We start from the raw sequence: 22,126 nt of genomic DNA on the forward strand, positions 1-22,126 counted from the left end.
ACCTGTACCAAGTCGCGTATATACGCAGGTTCGCTATATACCAAGTAGGGTATACACGCAGGTTCTCTATATACAAAGACGCGTATACACGTGGGATTGCTAATCAAAAGTCGCGTATACACGCGGGATTGCTAATCAAAAGTCGCGTATGTGTATGCACGCACTTTCATGCACAAAAAATCGCGTACGTGTGGGAAAGCTTATTTTTGGGTCCGTGGTATTTAGACCTATGGTTTTGGTCCTTGGTCTTGCATTCGAAGTGTTGAACCCAAGTATTGAGTCCCTAGTATTGGTTCTCAATGGTTTTGGACCATGGTATTGAGTAAGGCCTAAGACCATAAAAGGAGAAGAAGATCATTAGGAAAAGGCATTGAGAAAGTCTTGAATATCTGATGAAGTATGAGATCCAATACTCGGGTTATGGGTTGATGATGCATTGCTTGATCTGAGCTAAGTAGGAATCTCACCGGTTGATGGAGAATAAGATCTAAGGATAGATCGGGATCAAATGGTTTGAAATGAACTATCTCTATATGGTTGATTATGCTTATTCTAGATCTGTATACTGACGCATGTAATGTTCTGAACTGGTTATAACTTAAGTTTGAAATAGCTGCAAGTCATGATTGAATATTTATAGATCTGTACGCGGGTTGGCTTTGGTGAAAGCGTGTATGTACGCGGGTTTGATTCATCGTAGTAGCATATACATTATGAAGTATGATGTTGAAGTTACAGTTGGGTCTGATTGTTATTGCAGAGTTCTGTTGTCTGCTCTGTGATCTAGTGACTGTGTTGTTGACAAGGTTTCAATGTTTCAGTGATTGAGAGATTGATGATGCTAGTATTGATTGAATTTGTGCTTCAATGATATTGATGGGTCTAGTATGAAAATTGGATGAAACGTGGCCTTCAGATTATTGTGTTGTGCTTCAGGAGTATCCAGTCTGAAAATTTATGAAACGTGGTACCCGGAGGAAGAAAGAGAAGGTTGTAGCCTTCTGTAGGTTGGCACCTATGTACTAGTACATTAGCTAGTACAAGCACTGAGGGGTTGATAGCTCCCTTCTAGTAGTAGCTGGAAAACGAGTAAAGGTTGGAGCATTTTAGTAAGCCGGCACCTACGTACTAGTAAACGGATCAGCTAGTACAAGAGCTAAGGGGGTTGTAGCTCCCATCCAGGAGAGTCTGGAAAATGAGAGAGGGTTGTAGCTCTCTGCAGGTAGAAACCTGCGTACTGGGATAAGACTGCACCAGTGCAAAAGTATTGTAAAATGAGTTTCTTATTAAAAGAAGATAGAGAGGACTTGCAGCAGGTAGTTTTCGCCCACATTGGGTTTCCACCTTATATCATGGTGTTCATGTGTGCTTCTTGTGTGTGATGGTCTGTTCTGTTTTACTGCACCTACTTACTGTACATATGGTTAATGAAGTTCTGATGCACTGACTAAAGATCAACACTTAATGGATTAACTGAATCATAAGTATTCTAGATATACGCTAGTTGCATTAGACACAATTGTGTATACACGCGGGTTCCCTTAATTGAAGTAGCGTATATGTATCTAAGTATGGAAATGAAAAAGTTTTATTGATTTGATAAAACTGATTCACCCCCCTCTCAGTATTATTTCCAACAAAATATTTAATGAATAATCATTTAACTAATATTCATATATAAAAGTATTTATTTTACTATAATTACTTAAAACTTGTACTTAACCCTAACACATATAATGTCCTACTTATACTAGCCAAAAAATTCACAAAAAAATAAAACAAGTCACTTGGAAAATTTAAATTTTGATATAGAAATACTACATCCCTACTTATTAAACCCATATTGATAATTTATTAATTATTGATAAAAACATGAACTAAAACTATATACTAGAAACCATATTCTGGAAATTCGACCATTTCCCCATTATTTTTTTCCAATAGGTGTATAGCCTTCCATTATTGACAATGTGAGTATTTCTGGCTATTGTGAATTGTTTCTTTTCCTTCTTTGAACATCAAAGTTGATATCCTTACTTATACTAGCCAAAAGATTCACCAAAAAAATAGCCTTCCATTAACAATGTGAGTATTTCTGGCTATTGTGAATTGTTTCTTTTCCTTCTTTGAACATCAAAGTTGATATCCTTACTTATACTAGCCAAAAGATTCACAAAAAAAATAAAACAGATCACTCGGAAAATTTAAATTTTGATATAGAAATACTACATCCCTACTTATTAAACCCATATTGATAATTTATTAATTATTGATAAAAACATGAACTAAAACTATATACTAGAAACCATATTCTTGAAATTCGACCATTTCCCCATTATTTTTTTCCAATAAGTGTATAGCCTTCCATTATTGACAATGGGAGTATTTCTGGCTATTGTGAATTGTTTCTTTTCCTTCTTTGAACATCAAAGTTGATATCCTTTTATGATTCGAGAAATTTGATTTATCTCTCATCATTTCTTCAAATTATTGACAATGAGAATATTTATCATTATCATGATTTCTTTTTTTCATACTTTGAGTATCAAAATTAATATCCTTTTATGATTTGAGGAATGTGATTCATATTTTATGATTTGAGATGCGTTTTAAAGTGATTTCTATATATACATATCAATAAAAATGAATTTGCATTTTAAGATTTAATAGTGACAATAACTTCTCTACTTGTTTCATGTGTTACAACTACGGTAATTGCAAATGATTATGTAAAGATTTTTAATTGAAATCAATTAATAATTATAAATTTTTTACATTATAATTATAATGGTTACATGTATCCCTCTCAACACATCCGTTTTAAGATGGATCTATGCTGGTAATTAATAATTAAGGTAGTCTAGATCCAATTTAACCATGGATCTACCAAGTACCAAGAGAAATCAAATCTCTTGAGATCTTAAATCTCTTTGAAAATTTTTTTTTATGAAAAATCTAAAAATTAAAAAACTAAATAACTATACAAAACATTTAAATAATGTCGCCTCATAAAAAAAATTTACATGTGAAGAAATTGGATCCCTCTCAACACATCCATTTTAAGATGGATCTATGCTGGTAATTAACAATTAAGGTAGTCTAGATCCAATTTAACCGTGAATCTACCTACAAAAATTACCTACATTTTTTTTAGATATTAAATAAAAATTTGTAATGTTTTTCGATCCATTTTAAATATAATTTTTTTCTGATTTGTGATTTCTTAATAGTGATGTACTTAACAATGGGGACTCAACTAATTTAGCTAACCCACCAGAATTGAACTTGGGTAGGGAGGATAACGACTATCCCACCCAACCACCCAAGCTAAACTCAATTGACCCATGTATCAAAATTTCAATCTAAATAGCATTTATAATAATTACTTCTATTTATTAATAAAACACAATAATATATACAAGCATTTAGTCTACATTTTTATGAGGGAACCATGACTTCACTTCAACATTTTATAAATGCATATTTATGTGGCTCTCCATAGAGATGTTGTAATGTAAGGTAATGTCTGGTAAACATTTTGACTAAGTCAAAATAAAATAAAATAATTAATAATTATAATTATAATTTTGAGTTTAAATTAGGTAAAAATAAAAATAAAATAAAATACACTTTTTTTTAATGTGGTAGATCAACCGAAGGGATCTAACCATAGACCAAACTAGGAAAGCCTGACCCCAAGGGCATCGATCGAGGAGATTTGATCTCGTGACCTCCCTATAGGAAAGGTACCTCGCAACAAGGAGATTTGACCTCGTGGCCTCACTATGGGCAAGGTACCTAACAACAAGGAGTTTTGACCTAGTGGTCTCTCTATGGGCAAAGTACCTAGTAAACCAACTAAGCTATCCCTTGGCTCATTTTACAGCCCAATATGATGTGTAAGGCTTTCCGCCCGTCATCAAAATTGAATCGAAATTTTGCTCATGTGGGTCAAAATAAAAATTATGGAAAATCTAAAAATTAAAAAATTAAATAACTATACAAAACATTTAAATAATGTCACCTCATAAAAAAAATTACATGTGAAGAAATTGGATCCCTCTCAAAACATCCATTTTAAGATGGATCTATGCTGGTAATTAATAATTAAAGTAGTCTAGATCCAATTTAACCATCGATCTACCAAGCACTAAAAGGAATCAAATCTCTTGAGATCTTAAATCTCTTTGAAAATGAACCCACCTCCCCATCGCCAAGCTAGACACCACATAACGGTATATAAGACCCCTTATTTGTAAGACAAGGAACCCACCTCCCCAAAATGATTTTATTGCTAAATCTAAAAAGTATACATACTCTACCCAATATACCTATCCAAATATATTTAAATTTATTTAAAAAATTTAGCACTTTTATTTTAAAAATTAATAATTTAAACTATACATTTTCAAGTTATCGGTAGTTTAGTCCATACCCATTTTCACCCAAACATATTTAAACTTATTGTAAAATTTTCCAGCTTTTTTTTTTTTTCCAAAAGGTGGAAAAAATTTTCCAGCTTTTATTTAAAAATAGTAATTCAACCATACATTTTCCAGCTTTTATTTAAAAATAATAATTCAACCATGTATTTTCCAGTTATAAAGTGAGATTAGTCCACAAACATATATCATCCACATAATAGTCGCTTCCAGACACGGCCCATTCTCCCTTTACTTTCAAAAAGCAAACAAATCTTTTCTACTTTTTCAAAAAACACAACGCCAAATTAAGCCGGTAGAGGTTACTACATATAACAGTCGCGCTCCTATTGGCAGCTCACTTAGATTTTCCTGATTCGCGGTTCGACTCGCTCGGGGAATTCATTCTCAGGTAATGCACTGGCCTTTTTTGACAAGTCCGTTTCCTGTGTTGTTATCTGGTTTTCTATGCCATTAATTTCCTGTTTCCTTTAGGTTCCAAAGCGTCAGGATTACGCTTTGTAATTGCATACAATTGGGGTGTTTTTGATTCGCAATTCCACTATCTCGAGGAATTCATCCACAGGTAATGTACCGGTCTTCTTGTTAAGCACCTTCTGGGTGTTGTTTTCCTGTAAGCTCTGCCATTAATTTCTTGGTTCCGATAGGTTCCAAAGCATTGTTTTCCTGTAAGCTCTGCCATTAATTTCTTGGTTCCGATAGGTTCCAGAGAAGGAGGATTACTGTGTAATTTGGAGAGTTTTAAGTATAAATATGGGAAAGAGGAAGTCATCGAAGAAGCCGGAGCCCAAAAAGAAGCAGGAAAAGCTCAGTACTGTCTTCAGTTGCCCTTTCTGCAACCACGAGAGCAGCGTGGAGTGCCGCATGTGAGTATATGCTCGTTTTTCTTTTTAACGTTCAGACACTAAACGCACTAGGCAGGTTTTGGACACGAGCCTTGTGAAAACGATAGCTGATATTTTTACTCTCTTTTTCTGGGTTTTCATTCATTAACCCAAAATAGACATAGTGGTAGTCTAATTTGATAAAAAAAATCAATTAATATTTAAAGATGCGAAAAATCACCCTTCCTCGCTACCCTTTGAAACGGTTGAATTAGGAAGCCCAATTAAACTTAATTTGCTGTTGAATATTTTTATTGGGAATTTTAAAACTGAAGAGATCAATTTCTGAAGGATATTACGATTAATTGTTCCATGCCGAATCTAACTTGTGTCGGCACATATTAATCACATTTATTGTCAAATTTATGCGATTACATGCAACATAACGGTAGTATATTAGTTCCTTACGCGGTCGACATACCGGTATAATCGATTCGTTCCCTTGGTTGTTAACATATCGGTAATTTACTAGTTCCCTAAGCTGTTTTTTTGAATATGAGTGAATAGGTTTGAACAGTTAAGTGGATGTGGTGGAATAGTTAGGTAGAGAAGTTTGGTCTTTACATGTAGCATGGTTCACTGATAGTGGTGACCGTGATAGTGGTGACCGTGTTATATATTTTTGAGATAATCTAGATCAATTTTTTTCATTGAAAAAAATTACAGATGGATATGAAAAATAACTAAAATTTGAATATAATCTTTTTTGTGAGATGTTGTAAGATTCCAAAATGTTTTGAAGTTTGGTCTTTACATGTTTCATGATCCAATCGTAGACAGTGCTATGCACTCTTGAGATACTCTAGAGGAAATAGAATTCGAGCTCTTTCTTGAGATGTTGGATTTGATAATGTTTTGAAATTTAGTCTTTATATATCTCATGGTCCAATCCTGGGCAATACTATGCACTGTTGAGATACACTGGTGAAAAAAAAATTACCTTGTAGATATGAAAAATAACTAAAATATGATATTTTGTCCGTGCCTCCTCTACATTGATTACTGATTCACTGTCAATTTGAGTGATCCCTTTTTCTGAAATGTTGGATTCGATGATGTTCCATGCTATGCCTCTAGATTGATTACGGATTCGCTGTAGCAGCTTTCCACATGAAACAAGGGGTTTAATAACGAGATTTTTCACATCTTGTATTGTGTCAAACATGGAGGAATAAAGGAATAGTCACGATAATCAATACGCCTCCAACTTACAGCTTTCTCTTTACCCGACTTTTGTACTAAATCAGATGCTGTATTCATTACTGACAAATTCTCTTCAATGCTGGACGGATATACAGTAGGTACTATTCGCAAATTAATGTAAGAGTCCAATGTTTCAACTTTCTCATGAGGTTTTTCTTTGTAAAAAAATTACATATTGTGCAGATTTCTACAGATTGAACTTCAGACTGCATAACGGGTGTTATAATTCATAAAGACCGGTGGATCACCCAAACCTAAATTTGCTATGTGCATTAAACAATGCTATGACAATTCGTAGTTATAACTGCTAAATATGGCTGCAAATTTCCATGAATAGGACTTTGGAAATATACCCGCCTAGATACATTTGATGTTAAACCCTAGATCGAAGGTTTTGAACTCTAGTTTATTTGATCAATCATTGCCTATGACATCGAAGTGGCATGAGTTTTTTTAGCAAGTTGGGTTGAATATCTAAGAATGATTTTGATGTAGTTTTTTATTTTTATTGTCCTTTAAGTATTATATTATATATGAAGCCTCGAGCAGTCTGACAGTTTGTCAGCTCTGACATTTTTATTCATTCAGGGATCGGAAAGAGCTTATTGGGGAGGCTTCATGTAGGATATGCCATGAGAGATTCAGCACCTCAATTAATTGTCAGTGTCCTTTTTGGTGTTTTCGTAAGGTTATTTTTATCGAGTGTTATCTTTTTAAGTGATTTTCCTACTTTTGAGCCCTTACTTAATATACTATCCGCTGTTGTATTGATTGGAATTGACAGCATTGAGCGAGCCCATTGACGTGTAAGCTTCCTGAGCCATATATTTTAGTGTTTGGGTTGTCATGTGCTATTTTTTTTTTAATAGTGTAGTCAGATCAGCTGAAAATTTATATTTATAGAGGTTTGAATTATTGAGAAAGGTTGTCCTTGTTGAATTGGAGAAGAGGAATTTCATATGCAATGGAGTAATGAACAGCTCTATAATGTCTGAATTTGTTTGCAGGTATTCCGAATGGATTGATGAATGTGAGCGTGTAAATAATTCTGGATAAAAAGGATGCATCTGCATATTGCATATCTCTGGAATATAGTGCAATATCTCTTGAATATAGTTATTTGATATATGGATGTTTCTTCTCATGAGTTTTTATCAGAATCAGTGAAATTTTTCCATTCCTATATAGGAAGTCATTTAGACAAAATTCACAATATTCTATATAAGAAGTCATTTGGACAAAATTCACAATATTCTACTTTGGTCTGTCATGTCCTTGATCATGGTTTAAAAATAACTGTGATGTTCAGTCGCTTAGCTACTATTCGGATTAGCTTGTGCATAACATAACATTGGTTGCCTTTTGAAACTATACTTGAAATATATATGTGCTCTACATCTGCAGGCCGTCTGTTATGTTTGAAGTATTGGGATATTGAATTTTACATGGTTTGTCAATTGCAAATGTATTGGTGTGAGACACGCTTAGCTACTATTCGGATTAGCTTGTGCATAACATAACATTGGTTGCCTGTTGAAACTATACTTGAAATATATATGTGCTCTACATCTGCAGGCCGTCTGTTATGTTTGAAGTATTGGGATATTGAATTTTACATGGTTTGTCAATTGCAAATGTATTGGTGTGAGACACGCTTAGCTACTATTCGGATTAGCTTGTGCATAACATAACATTGGTTGCCTGTTGAAACTATACTTGAAATATATATGTGCTCTACATCTGCAGGCCGTCTGTTATGTTTGAAGTATTGGGATATTGAATTTTACATGGTTTGTCAATTGCAAATGTATTGGTGTGAGACATTATCTGCGGGCCAAATCTGATGTGGTCTATATTTCCACTTTTTAAAGTAAGCAATAATGTGAGATTGTTTTGCAGTGGGAAGAGGAGGATTGTGATGTATATTTTGGGTACATGGTTCTGATCACTAACCTAACCACTCTCGTATAAACTTTATAAAATATTGGGGAAGTGGGATATTATAAAACTTATCTCATCTATATTAAAATTTTAAATTATTGGGGAAGTGGGCTATTATAAAACTTATCTCTATCTATATTGAAATTTCATACATTGTAAATGTACCCAATTATCTTTATCATGGTTGAGAATCTTTATCACTATTGAGAGTGTGAGGTACTTTTGAAAATACAATTTTTATCTTAGAATCATTTTACTGGCTAAAAGCATCTTGTGCTTTCTAACTACTTGCTTAAATGATTCATGGTCATTTTTTGTCTTGTTACAAGGCCTTGCTTTGAATGGTCTTGAATACCTTCGGTTTTAGGAAAACGTTCTGCAAGTGATATTCATGGCAAAAATTACACTTCAAGAGAATCTATTCATAAACAAGGGTTTGAGTATAGCTCTAACCCTCCATATTAAGTTGAATAGCCTCTAGCAAACTCTTTTCTATATCAATTTCTACACAAATTGATAGTTTCCATGTTTAGATAAAAATGTAAGGTCAAGTGGTTGTAAGGAACAATCCCCTAAAACCCATGAAGTAGGGTCCCAATATGAAGCTTTGACCCCTTTTAAATGTGGAATAAAAATATTAAAAATCCCTACCAAAATAATAACTTGATATATGGCTTGAGATAATATCCCAACCTCTGAGATCCTGTTGACAGTGCTAGACTTGCCAACATACACGGGATCTCTCCGATATGAAGTCTCAACTAGACCTCACACCCTTTGGTGTAGGAGTTTCACCCGAAAGGATGACCCGGATGCCATTTAAGATTTGCCTTGGCTATGACTATCAGCATAAGAGAGCAATAAATGTGTAATTTTGAATGAGCAAGTGAGTATGCCTTTTGAAATGTTCAATTGTAATTTGTATCAAGGTTATTTCATTAAACGAGAACAAAAGTGAGCCTTTATAAGAGAAGTATTAGTACTAATATTATAAAGACACTTGCACATCATAAGAAAAAATCATTAGTCATCAAGCAAAATAGTTCACATAGATGCAACGATCATGAAAACAAATACAATACATATTCAATGAGAAGAGCACCAAAGCCACTGAAATAATTCAGTTTTTTAGCACATGTGAATACCAACATATACCACAAACATCCAAAGAATAGTCTCAAAATATTCATGATATATGCATGAAAATGTGTTCCAAGATACATTAATATAATGAATACCACTAGCTCCAATAGTGGAGCGCTAAGCCACTTCTTGCTCTCCAAAAGCACTATCTTCATCTTCAATGCTTGGATGGAGCCAAGGTTAAAAAGTTTTTCTTAGAGTAATGAGAATTTTTTTATAACAAAAGGGATGACCTTTCATGTTCTCATGACTTTTGAACTTCCTCACGACTCCTAGACTTCTAATATGACCTTTGGACTCCTATATGACTTTTAAAATTCTGGGTTATCTTTGGACTTCTATGAGACTTTTGGACTTCTCCATGTAGCTCTTTTGTCCATATATGACTCTTGGACTTCCACATATTTACATTTACAATAATTGTCAAAATTATATCATGATTTCCACATGCTCATGTGGTGACAATATGACAAGTCAACAAACTTGATGACTTGGACTCATGGTGACTTGTACATAAGGTTCGTTGATAAGTGATGAGACTGCCACTATGTCTTTGATACTCATAACACAATCTTGCATTGTTGTAGCCATCTACCCACCAAATGCTCTTGAAATATCTCCTAGTCTTCAGGAGCCACTTTGATCATTAGGATCCATTATTCTTTCATTTGCCGGAACATGGTGCCTTTGTCTTCAAAATGATTCCTTGGGCAATAATTTTCATCCGATCTTCTTGTAGATATTTTCCATGCTCTATTGAACACCTGCAAATGTAGACTACTCACAACAAGCAAACATTAGCCCAAAATATTCCTATTCTATCAAGCTTCATGTGAATTTTGTGTTTGTGAATCAACAATGTGTCGGGGAGAGAGAGAAGCTTTCTAGGGGTAGGGCATGCTTGTAAGAGGTGGGGAGGGGATTCACTATTCACTAACAATGCATTGTGTGCTCAACTGGAGGAGGCCTGATGGAGGACGCATGGCGCAACAACAAGAGAGAAGGTGCATGAATAATCATTAATATTGCACTGTGGACTTGTAAGGGAAGCTAGGGCCATAAGGAGGGTGCATGGACAAGGCATAAGGGAGGCCTCCCTACCCATTGAGAGTTCATAGTGCACTCCATTGGGAGGCAGAGGCTAAGGTTGGGCACAGGGGGCAAGAACAAGCAACCGAAAGGAGGCACTATTGACTAACAATGTGTTGTGTCCTAAAGGAAGGCATTTTCTAGGCACAAGGCATAGACACAACTGCCAAGAGGGGCTCCACTAAGCCTTGAGAGTGTGTAGTTTTCTCTCCTAGCCTAGAAGGTAGTCTTGCAAAGTTAGAAAATTGCCTTAGTCTAGAGAGATAATAAATGGAAAAGCACATTGAGTTAGGAGTAAATTCAAGTGGGACACAAATTAACTCATTAGTATAACTTAGACAAGACCCAAAACTAAGAAGTATTCATCAAAAATCCAACTCACAAACACTCGCCAAGTATATACAATTGTGACCAAAAAGTGACGTTTTGCGACCGTAAAGTGTACTATGACCCTAAAGTGCATTATTGTTATTTTTGATGATGCAACGACACTTAGAAAGGAACATGAACACTTAGAATATGTGAAGAAACATGAAACGACACTAGATGAATTAATGTGACACCTCACATGACAAAGGGTAAGCTTCAAGGTATGAATATGACAAAATTTTGAAGGGTGTTGTAGCAGCGACAACAGATCCATGCTTGGACTTATTAATGGATAGGTTAAAATCTTGTAAGCTTACTAGTAAGAGATTCACATGTAACATTATTATTATTATTATTATTATCTAGAGGCATATCTAGGTTGGGGGTAGGTTTAACTCTTTTCATAAATCTATTATTCTATGGGCATTTTTGTTCGGTGAAAGATTTGCACAAAGAAGCAAAATCTTCCTCCTCATGATTGAGAAATGATTGGACCTCCCACATAGATCTTTGATTATAGGTGGTGATGATGACCAAAGTGACAACCTAACATCGATCCATACAAAAACTTTTCTTGAGCGACACATGAATGATGGCAAGGGTTTTTCTACCCATGAACACAAATTTAGCACGAGTGACACATGAAAAATAATGACTTGGGTTTTTTCTAGACATTGTGAAGTTTGTGACCATTACAGTTCATAGTTCTTATGGTTTCAATGTTAGCGCCACTTTAAGTATCACATATAAGAACCTTTACATGGTGTATCAACACACTATTGTTATTAAGTACTCAACACAACTGTCTCCACACAAACTGAATAGGAACATCATGAGTATCTACGTTCTTCCTTTCTTGGTATTTTCATGTTGCATGTACATTCATCATTTGGAAGTATTCCCCAAAAACAAATTTGTTCTCGAAGTCTTTTTCATTTCACAATTGCACTATTAATTAAAGCTTATAGGTCATGTTCTTGCAACTTTATCCCCCATAACGATTCTATAAAGGCCCTTATTGCAAAATAAAAATAGAATCTTTATTCCACCCAAAGTAGTTGAATGAAGTAGGAATCACATTAATTGTGAACTAATCAATCCTCTTATGTTGTTCAATTCTCACCGATCTACAATAATATGAGTATTTTTCTCACAAACTTCTTGAATTGCGACAAAATATCTACACTAGAAATTACAAGACCAAGAAGAGGGGAGAATAAAATAAATAGACTAAGTAGTAGAAAGATCATTTTGAATTCATCTATATTACTTTACTTGACTTCAATACAATCAAATAACACTCATAGAGGCGATCAATGTGCATCGAATGTGGTTCCTTGTGCATATACAACTAATAGAAAAAATACTCTCTCTTAGTTCCAGTTAACTAAGTCCAAATTGGATTTGCAGGCTATAAGATACAGTTAAGTCAACATAGAGTTAACTAAAGAAAGGATGAGGCATAAATAAGTGAGAATTGGTAAAGAACTCCATACAACTTTTGACTCAAGATATAAGAAAAAAACTCTTAAGGTTTCCTAGGATAAATAGATAAGTGGATAGGGTTTCGGATAATGTTTATGCCTAGAAATAGGAAGTGTGAACTTGTGGATAATGTGGCTAAGCACAAGGAGCTATGCATTAATGGATAAACAATAGCCATGCCATTGGCACATGTCATTGTACATTTTAAACCCTAGTAAAAATAGGCATACTATAGATAGTAATTGTTAATAATAGTAGGCCCACTCAGAGAGTAGGAAATGTAGATTGCGTAATGTGCATATACTGAAATAGCTAGTCCTTGAGGTTCCAAGTCGTGGTAGAGATTGAAAAACACATTGGTTTAAAGTGAGCTCTAAAAGGCCTCCACTCTTTCCATATCGTCCATATCAGAAAACTTGGGAGTAAGTTCCATGCTTTGTTAAGAATATGATTGTAGAATGGTGTTTGTTCTCAATTTTTTTATAGTTTGATTGATATTCTCCTAAATTCTATTCGTTTGTCGAAAAAAATGATGCACCTTTGTCCCATAACCTTGCCACTATTATCCATTTGTTGAAAAAATGGTTGGATGTTTCTACATTTTCCATTCACATTAGACAAACTGAGGGGCATTCATATTCTTTTCATATAAGATGAACCCAAGGGAGAGCTTAGTTAAACTAACCCAACCACTCCCATAAACTATTTGGGAAGTGGGTTGTACTTTAAAACTTATCTCATCTATATTAAAATTTCATACAATAATATTATATTGTAAATGTACCCAATTATCTTCATCACTCTTGAGAATGTGAGGTACTTTTGTATCATAATCATATTTAGGGCAACAATTCTCATTTTTTATCATAATTATATTATCCATAATTATATGATGTTTATTTTCCACGCCTTTTCCATTGCATTCATAAGATCATAAGTTTAGCTCTTAGAGACAACTTTCTTCTTCTCAAGGAAGAATGGAAATACTCCCTTTGAAAAACCAAAATAAATGTATTATACCTACATGCATGTATTTCATTTTCCTATTAACTCTCAGGGTCTAAATATTAATTTGAAATTTAGGGTTAGGATTAGAATAACATTATTTCGCTCTAGCCCTCTAATTCTTTCTAGGATTGTTTTACATTTTACATATCACATTGTTGTTTTGATTTTAGCAAATTATCATGTAGACATTATATAAAGGGTTAATTCATGGATAAAAAATATGGGGTGTTACATTCCCCTCTCTAAATTTTGCAGCTTCCTTGCGCACCCATAAAAATTACATATATAATTTTTTTATGTCAAAATGTCAAAACTAATGTGGATATTCCATCGATATTTTAAACTCCTTTGATGTTGCTTCTTTTGTTACTTTTGCATGTTATAGTGCATCCTTTATACATATTGGTGTATGATAATTTTGTTTGTTTCCACACAATACCCTCATGCTTGAGGGGTAGTATGTTTTTTGACCCCTTAATTAACATCATTCTTGGGAGTTTTTTCCAAATATTCAATTTGCGTCTTCATTTTCCAATTGTCATACAAGAAACAAGAAAATATATGCTTTATAGCATTTTCATACAACAATTATCTTATCTTCCATTCTCAATGCTATGTGTAATATGCAACAATAATTCATTGCTTCATAATGTTGCTAGAGACAAGAATTCAATTCATCTTTTTTTCTTGCATGCTCTCTTGGTTTTCAGTGATCATGCCATAGTGTGGTAGTGTCATCATAGTGACTTTCTACAATTTTGTTCTCCTAGTAAAGCTTTCATGTAATTCATCCAAATCTGATTACTTTGGTGTACAATTCTTTTTTTACATCCACAACAACTCTTGAAATTATTTAAAATTTTGTGTTGGTAACAACTTCATCTTAGTTTATATATAATTGCAATAGGACATAACACAAAAATGCATTCAAATAATGACATTCCATAACTAAAACATGGCTTGCCATTTATTTTAATTCAAAGGCTTTCACCTTTTTACACCAAGTGGATATAATTCTGATATATTTCTTTTAATCAAATAAAGGTATCATTTTAGAATCAAATTATCACTTAAGAATCTATGCAACAAAATAATAACAAATTCCCTTTTGTGTTTGTGCAACATAAGTGTACCAAATTTCATATCCATATGGCTATCATCAATTTTATTTGATGTTACCTAATCAGTTGGTGTTTGTTAGAGGCTCATAAGTTGTATTCATCAACCTATTTTTTATAACATTGACTATCATCTGCAATTCCATCATTAGAATATTTTTCCATGATGTCAAATTCCATTGATTTTTTCAAACATCGTGTATTTGACTCTAATTATTTGTACATTGTTTCTATCTTTTCTAACTTATTTTCAAGGAAACCAATCCCATTATCTTTTGTAACCAATGTCAATTATAAATACATGTTCTCTTATGTGTCTTAATATTTTCAAACTTGAAATCATTTTTTATGCTCTTCCTTGATTTGCCATATGTTTATACATTTAGAGTGCATTTAACACACTAGGAAATGGTCAAAGATGGAATTCTTTTTTATGTCAGCCCCCACATTGGTTGTTCTAAGTATATTGACCATTACATGTTGGAATATTGATGAGATTTATCCACTCAATGTTACCCTAGAAAACTAAGTTATCCAACTCTAATATTCTTCCTCTCCCTTTCTTCTCATCTAGAGAAGTGATCATGTTGAAATCTCTTCATATGATCCATGATTGATATTATAGTGAGGTACCAATCAAGTGAAACATGTAGAGAAAGGCCTCCTTTAAAAATGAGATTGGAGGGCCATATGAATTGATGGGATATGCTTATTTTGATGTTCCTTGTACCTGATATTCATATATAATCAATCTTGAATTGATCATTTTGATTTCTTGTTGTAACTTCTCTAGATTCTAGAGGATTCTTAGAATACTAGAAGCTCTCATATACTAATATGACTTCACTATTTTTCTATATTTTTGGGTTATCCTAAACACAACTTCAATGTTGTATTTTATTTCTTACAACATTAGAATGTTGGGTTTCTCCTAGTGGATTCTTCATCTTAATAACAATTATGTAGAGGTGGCATTCATGCCCCATTTATTCTAGGATATGAATTCAAAATTTAAATCTTAGGTTGAAATGAGATGTACCTTTCTAGGAGACTAATGGTTTATCAAGACTATACCAAAAAGGTGCCCATTTCTTTTTCTTCTTTGTTGATTTTATTTCCCTTAGTTTTTTTACTTAAAGATAAATTTATTCTGTGACTTTAGGGGGTTGGTCTTCACCTATATCCCTCCCACTTCCTTCCATGACTTGGTTGATGCACTACCTTTGCCTTTGCTTTTGAGAATGTTTTAATAATAAAAAAATAGTTGTTATTCTAATCAGTCCCTCCACCCATTCTCTCCATTGAGGTCAACCAAATCCTAATTGTCATAGTCAAAAGTGCTCAATAATTTCCTATATTACATATTTTTCCTCTAGTGGTTGTGGCATCTCTTGACATTTGTGATATATTGGCTTGTCTCATTTCGTTCTTTGTGGATAAAGGTTTTCTTGCTCTATGACTATTTTGGATTTCTTCTTGTTGTTTGGGTTCATCCCATTTACCGGGTTTCTAGTATATGTCCCATTTATCGAATTTGAACCAATAGGTCCACCTCCCTTTTTCTTTGCTGGGATTTAAAAAATATTGTTGGTTTCCTCCATATGAAATGTACCCATCTTGACGGGTTTTAACTGTCCTTTCTTTTTTTCCAATACTTTTACTAAACCCTCTTTGTTTGTCATCACTTTTTCCTTTCCTAGTGCATTATTTACATTTAGTGTTTAATATCAAAATAATTTTACATGCATGTGGAATTCCCAACAACAATGGTATATGTTTTTTTGACGGAGATGGAAATCCTTCAATCCAAGGGGATCTCCCAAATACGAAGTCCCAATCATACTTCACACCATTTGGTGTGGGAGTCCCATCCGATATAAAGGCTCGGTTGCCAAATCCTCAAAGATTTTCCTTGGCTCTAGCTATTAGCACATAAGAGTGATGCAATGGTGTCTTCGAACAACAAGGTGAGTGTGCCTCGTGAGTGTGCATCACAATTGTGTCTAGGTTCTCTTACTGCAAACAGGGGGAGAGAAGGGAGCCTCTAAGTGAGAGGTAATAGTACGACCCAGGAAGAGACACACATGAACCAAAAGGACATGTCTATCATCCAATGGAATAGTGCACAACGAATGTGATAGTTGTTATGACTGATAAGCAAAGAAAGGTTTGTATAGTATCCCGCGGAATAGTCCACAAGGATGAGACAACAATAACAACCATTACATCGCATTCCCAACAAGATAAGTACTAAAATAAATGAAATAGTTCAACGAAATTAGTATATGTGAAAGAAAACATGAAATAAAGACATTCACAAAATAGTCTTATAAACATTCATAAGTCATGCATGAAGAACGTGTTGGCCTTAAAATGCTTATCTAATTAAGAAAAAAGTTCCAAGACACATATTTACATTGTACATCACTCGCCCCATTAGTGGGACATTGGAGCCACTCCCTGCTCCTCAAAGAAATCGTTGATCTCTCTAATGCCTTGTGGGAGGAGCCAATGTGAAAATTCCTTTGCTCATACAATGAGGGGGTATATATAACCAAGGGTGGTTACTCCCCCATATGACTCTTTGACTACCCTCATGACTGTTCAACTTCCTACGACTTTTCAACTTACATGACCCTTCATATTCTTGTGTGTCCATTGGACTTTCACTTTACGATACATTTGATTTACAATATACATGGCCCATAATAGCGATGTGGCATATGACAACTCATGACATGACTTGACACGACACTGATGACATGGACTGACTTGATAGTGTGGCAATGCCAATTCACTATTGTTGTTAAGTAATAGAGGTGCTCTTGGATATGCTTACTCTTCTCCTCTGCATAGCTTGATGATGTAGGGCCTTCAATGATTTTTCAGTCTTGGGAGGTGGTTGAAAACTTGTTTCCCCTTGCTTTCTCTTAATAAGTTCACTCATCCATTCATCTACAAGTGAGTCTCTTAGCACGCTTCCCTCCTCTTTATTCATTATCTCTCCATTGCTTGATAGTGTATTTGTTCTTGCAATTCACTCATGACAGGATGACATCAATCCGAAAACTCCCTATTCTAAGATGAAGCATTACTATCCATGAACTGAGCCCAAGACAAGTGACAGGTTGTGACATAGGGCCCAGTAAATTTGCATTGTGTAGTTCCACAGGGAGAGGGCTTGATCATTGACTAAGGAACTTTTTAGAATAGTCCCCAATGGGGAGAAAAATTACACAGTGGCCACTAGGATTTAGGATTTTGTAGTTCTGGCACATAGTGGTTGATGCAGGATGAGACCCTAGCAGACAAATTTGCATTTCTTCCAGAGGCAAGGAGGATTGCTCGGTAGAGAGGCTTGGAGGACCAATCTGATGAGCACCAGTATTGCAGCAAGAATGTTGCAACTCCTGGGGCTACCAACTTTACTTTATCAACCCAGGGTTCTTACAAACTTGGAGGTGACGGTGTTGTATACACAAGCAAATGCGATGGGTCCACTCTTTGTCATTGTTGAGTTGGCGATATACCACTATGGTTTCTCAAACCAACCTTTATTGATTAAGAATAAGTTTTCTTACCAATGAAGGAAGGGGAATTTTGCACTAATTAGGAGAATTGAAATATTGTCTACTGCAGTAAGAAAAGACTAAAATCAATGCTTTAAACACATCACTTATCTAACTAATTGCTAAGATATCTTGCTTTATAAGAATTCTAAGCTAACATGTGTGTAACTAAACATCCTACAACTGTGCACATGAATGAGCATAATAACTCCTTTTTCCCTTTTTGTCCTTTTTGTGAAAATGTGAATGATAAATCTTCTTGGTGGTGTGGCGGGTGGGTTAGAGATGGTGGCTAAAGGTCAGATGGCTTGGGAGGTAAGTAGGGGTCTTCTCCTATCTTCCTGGATGATTTTTTCCACAAATTAGCCTCAAAACAGGCCGCTACAAGTCATCCTATAAGATGTCCTAATGGTTCCTACAAGATGTCCTAATGCTCCTACACGATCCCCTGTATTCCTATAGCATCCACCTGAGAGAAATAGGGGTGATTTGGAAGGTGGTATGGGGCTTAGGGAAGGTGAATTATGGAAGAAACAAGGTAAGGGGGTGGTTATGACTTCCGCGTATCTCAAACCAAAGTTGTAAATTGCTGGATTTGTTCAACAAACTTGGAAAGTTATCCTTATGGGATGATGCGTTGGTTGGTGGACTTAATGGATTTTGGTGATCATGGATGGATGAGGTTAGGCTAGGGTTTTTGGCATGAGATATTTCTGCACTATTGAAACTCTTGCAATACATACATCATTGGCATTTATCCCTAAATCATGTCAAACAAGAAATATTTCCAATCAACTTAAGAAAACAAAATTTCATTCTTTAGTTGCCTAGTTCATGCATGGAAATACTTGCAAAATATAATAAAACACAAAGCTGAAGACATCATAAATGAAAATTGAAACCTATCCTTGAAACTGAAAATATGTTGGCCTAAGTAGTAGAAAACCCTAAGTTCCATAAGAAATCAGAATTTTTCCTTTTTGGGGCTGAATATGAGTTTTTTCCTCAAACCATGGTCTCTGAAGGGAGGACTGGGGTCAAATCCACTTGCTATCAACCTTTTTGGTATTACTTTACCTCTCTAAACTACTACTAAAGCTATGCACAAATGGAAGCAAACTAATCAAATTTATCACTACTTGCAATTAAATAATGCTAAAACCAATTCAACAATTAATACATGAAATAACCTAACATACAAGTACAAGAAGAGGAGCCTTTGCTACTAGGGTTGGTCCCTAACCCAAGAGCTTCAGCCCTCTGAGTCTTCTCAGTTCTGGATCAAGGAAATGCTCATTCTCATTATCATATCAGAAAAATTACATAATAATGTTTTGCCACAAACTTGTACTCGAAAATGCTTAGTGATCTTACATAAAAAATTTGAATCCTAATGAGGATCTAGGCCTCCTTATTTATACAATTGAAGTCTCCAAAAACTTCCTTAAATCTTGGGAGGCTTGCCTCCCAAACTCAAGATGAACTGGCTCTTAACTAAATTGGCTTGGTTGCCCATGATCTCCATGACTCGGCTGCTTGCAACTCCAAGCTAGTGTGATTTGATTGAGGAATATTCCAATGAGTGAGGGTTTAATGAGGAGGATCTATCTCCTATAGTCTCTCCCCCTTGTCTCATTTGAGTTTCTGCCCTTAATTAGACAAAATTGACATGTTTTTCTCTCAAAAACCTGCAATCAATGCACATTAAACCACTAGACATACATCTTACTTTCACTCATCTCATTAAGCAAAATATAATTAAACATGTAAGGAATTATGATAAGAGTTGATTTTAATAAGCTTGGAGGTGTATTAAGGTCCATATATGTACCCAATGATGAGGCTCATCATCAACCCCCTACTAAAATTGTTTCTCATCCTCTGAGCATCTTAATCTATATCCATGTCCTTCATTGCTCTAGTGGCCTCCCTGACATCCCATGCTTCTGCTGTAGTTTCTTCTTGTGAACAAAATCCTACCTTCCTCTCTATCTCTTCCCATTAATTTCTTTCTTCTTCTTCTTTCCTTCCTTCCAACATTCCTTAAAGCAGTGGTGGATTGAGTCTCAAGCCAATCTAATTGACTTTGAGTCTTTGTAGAGATTGTTTGTACATGGGTGTTTTGTTTAATGCCTCTCTCATTCTCTGAGCAGAATTGTATTCTCTAATTTTTAGGACGTAAGGCAAGGTGTTCCATCTCCTTTGGCAAGCTTGCATGTTGTCATCCCCTAGAAATTTGAAGTGTTGATGACAACCATTGGATTGGATTGTTAAGATCTAATCATAAGTGGTTCTGGATTTTCTCTTTCCATTACCTTTTTCATCTTTGTAGCCCTTGCCTCCTCATGATTCATCCTTGATGCTAAGGCCATCAATTGCAAGTCTCCTAGCTTTGAATTTGGGTCCCATACATTCAAATCTTCAAGGCCAAGTTGTGTAGATAAAACTCAAACATCTTTTCTCTCTCTTCCAAGGTGATTTGATCACAGAGATCAATGAATTGTCTATAGTCTTGTAAGGGCATGGTGCCTCTCTGTGTTAAAGCCATAATTTGGAGTTGTAGCCATTGTTCCTTGAGGTACAAGGTATAAGACTTGGTTGGCATCTTGCATTGGATTTCCTCTAAGGATAAACTGGCCATAGCTACCAATTGGCTTTCCATTTCTTGTAATTGTCCCCTTAGCCATGCATTCTCTACTTCTCACTGAGCTTTCATGATTGTGTCTCTATCCCTTATGCTGCTCAGTTCTCTGCCCACCTCTTTTAATTTCTCCTCCATGTGGCCTACATCCTCCACTCCTTTTGATTTGGTAATTTGCATCCACTTGTGTCATTGCCCTTTCTTTCTCAAGTTCAAATAATAAGGGGATGGAAAAATTATATGGGATAACCCTACCCATTTAATGAACCTATAGTAAGAGTTGAGGTTGGGTTGTGGACTCGGTTCTCTAAGTTCTGTGTCTTCCTTCTTTGTTTCTTGCTGAGTGATACCTTCTTGGTCCATTTTCTGAGCTTCTTGTAGGTTTAACAGAGTTTCTCGAAGGATGGCCTTTGCTTCCTGTAGATCTTTCTGTGTCTCCTATAGGAGACATATTCCCTTTCAAGAGGAAGACCTTGTGACAAGCCTCCTAACATATGTGATGGGAGATTTGGGAGAGGCTTGTCCTGATGATCCTTCTCCTTGATTTTTCTCGAGAGGAGTTATCTTTTCTTGCCTCTTTGGTGAGACTTCAATGAAAATAGGAGTTTTGGTGGGTGTTTGCGGTCTTCCTTGCCCAATTCTTGTGCTCTTTCTTGTCCTAAAGTACAGTGGGGTTTGTCTTTGTATTTTTCTTTTTGGCTTAATAGATGTACTTGGGGAAGTAAGAGAAGATGTTGCCTCTTTCTATGTGGGTTTTGGAGATATCCTTGGTGATTCTTCTCCTTCTTTGCCTTGAATTGTAGACCTCTGTTCTTCCTTTTGTTCGGTCTCCTCTTTTCCATTCTCCTCCTCATCCTTATCTCTCTCTTTCTCTTCTTCCTCTAGTTCCTCACTCTGCTCATCTGTCTCTTCTTTTGTTTCTTCTTCTATCTCTTCTTCATTTTCCTCTTCCTTTCCTTCATATTTTTCCTCTTCTATTTCCTCTTCATTTTCTCCTTTTGTTTCTTCATCCCTCTCACTAGCATGGGGATTTTTTCATATTCAAGAGTTTGAATTTCTCCTTTTGCCTGCATGTCTCTGAAAGTGGTCCATGTAATAGGGAATCTTAGGTTTTGTATAGCATCTTCTAGGATAAGTTTGATCAACCCATGATAGGTTAGTTGTTGATGTTTTCCCTCCTGCACTTTGATGCTCATATCTATCATTGAAGAAGAAGAAAGTAGGGTATAATTAA

General features: G+C 35.2%; 1 protein-coding gene across 1 annotated transcript; it reads left to right on the forward strand.

Annotated features, from left to right (window-relative positions):
- Nucleotides 1-4,690: 4,690 nt before the first annotated feature.
- On the forward strand, nucleotides 4,691-7,953 carry LOC149216590 (transcription elongation factor 1 homolog). The gene is made up of 6 exons (XM_089391242.1): nucleotides 4,691-4,833; nucleotides 4,917-5,007; nucleotides 5,145-5,308; nucleotides 7,118-7,188; nucleotides 7,314-7,335; nucleotides 7,537-7,953. Exons 3-6 carry the CDS (start codon nucleotides 5,196-5,198, stop codon nucleotides 7,583-7,585), a joined length of 255 nt encoding a protein of 84 aa, XP_089247368.1. The 5' UTR covers nucleotides 4,691-4,833; nucleotides 4,917-5,007; nucleotides 5,145-5,195; the 3' UTR covers nucleotides 7,586-7,953.
- The last annotated feature ends 14,173 nt before the right edge of the window (nucleotides 7,954-22,126 follow it).

Source organism: Pinus tabuliformis, chromosome 1_1, assembly GCF_031772625.1.
Source record: "Pinus tabuliformis cultivar Carrire ecotype Pingquan chromosome 1_1, CPIR1, whole genome shotgun sequence".
Lineage (NCBI taxonomy): Eukaryota > Viridiplantae > Streptophyta > Pinopsida > Pinales > Pinaceae > Pinus > Pinus tabuliformis.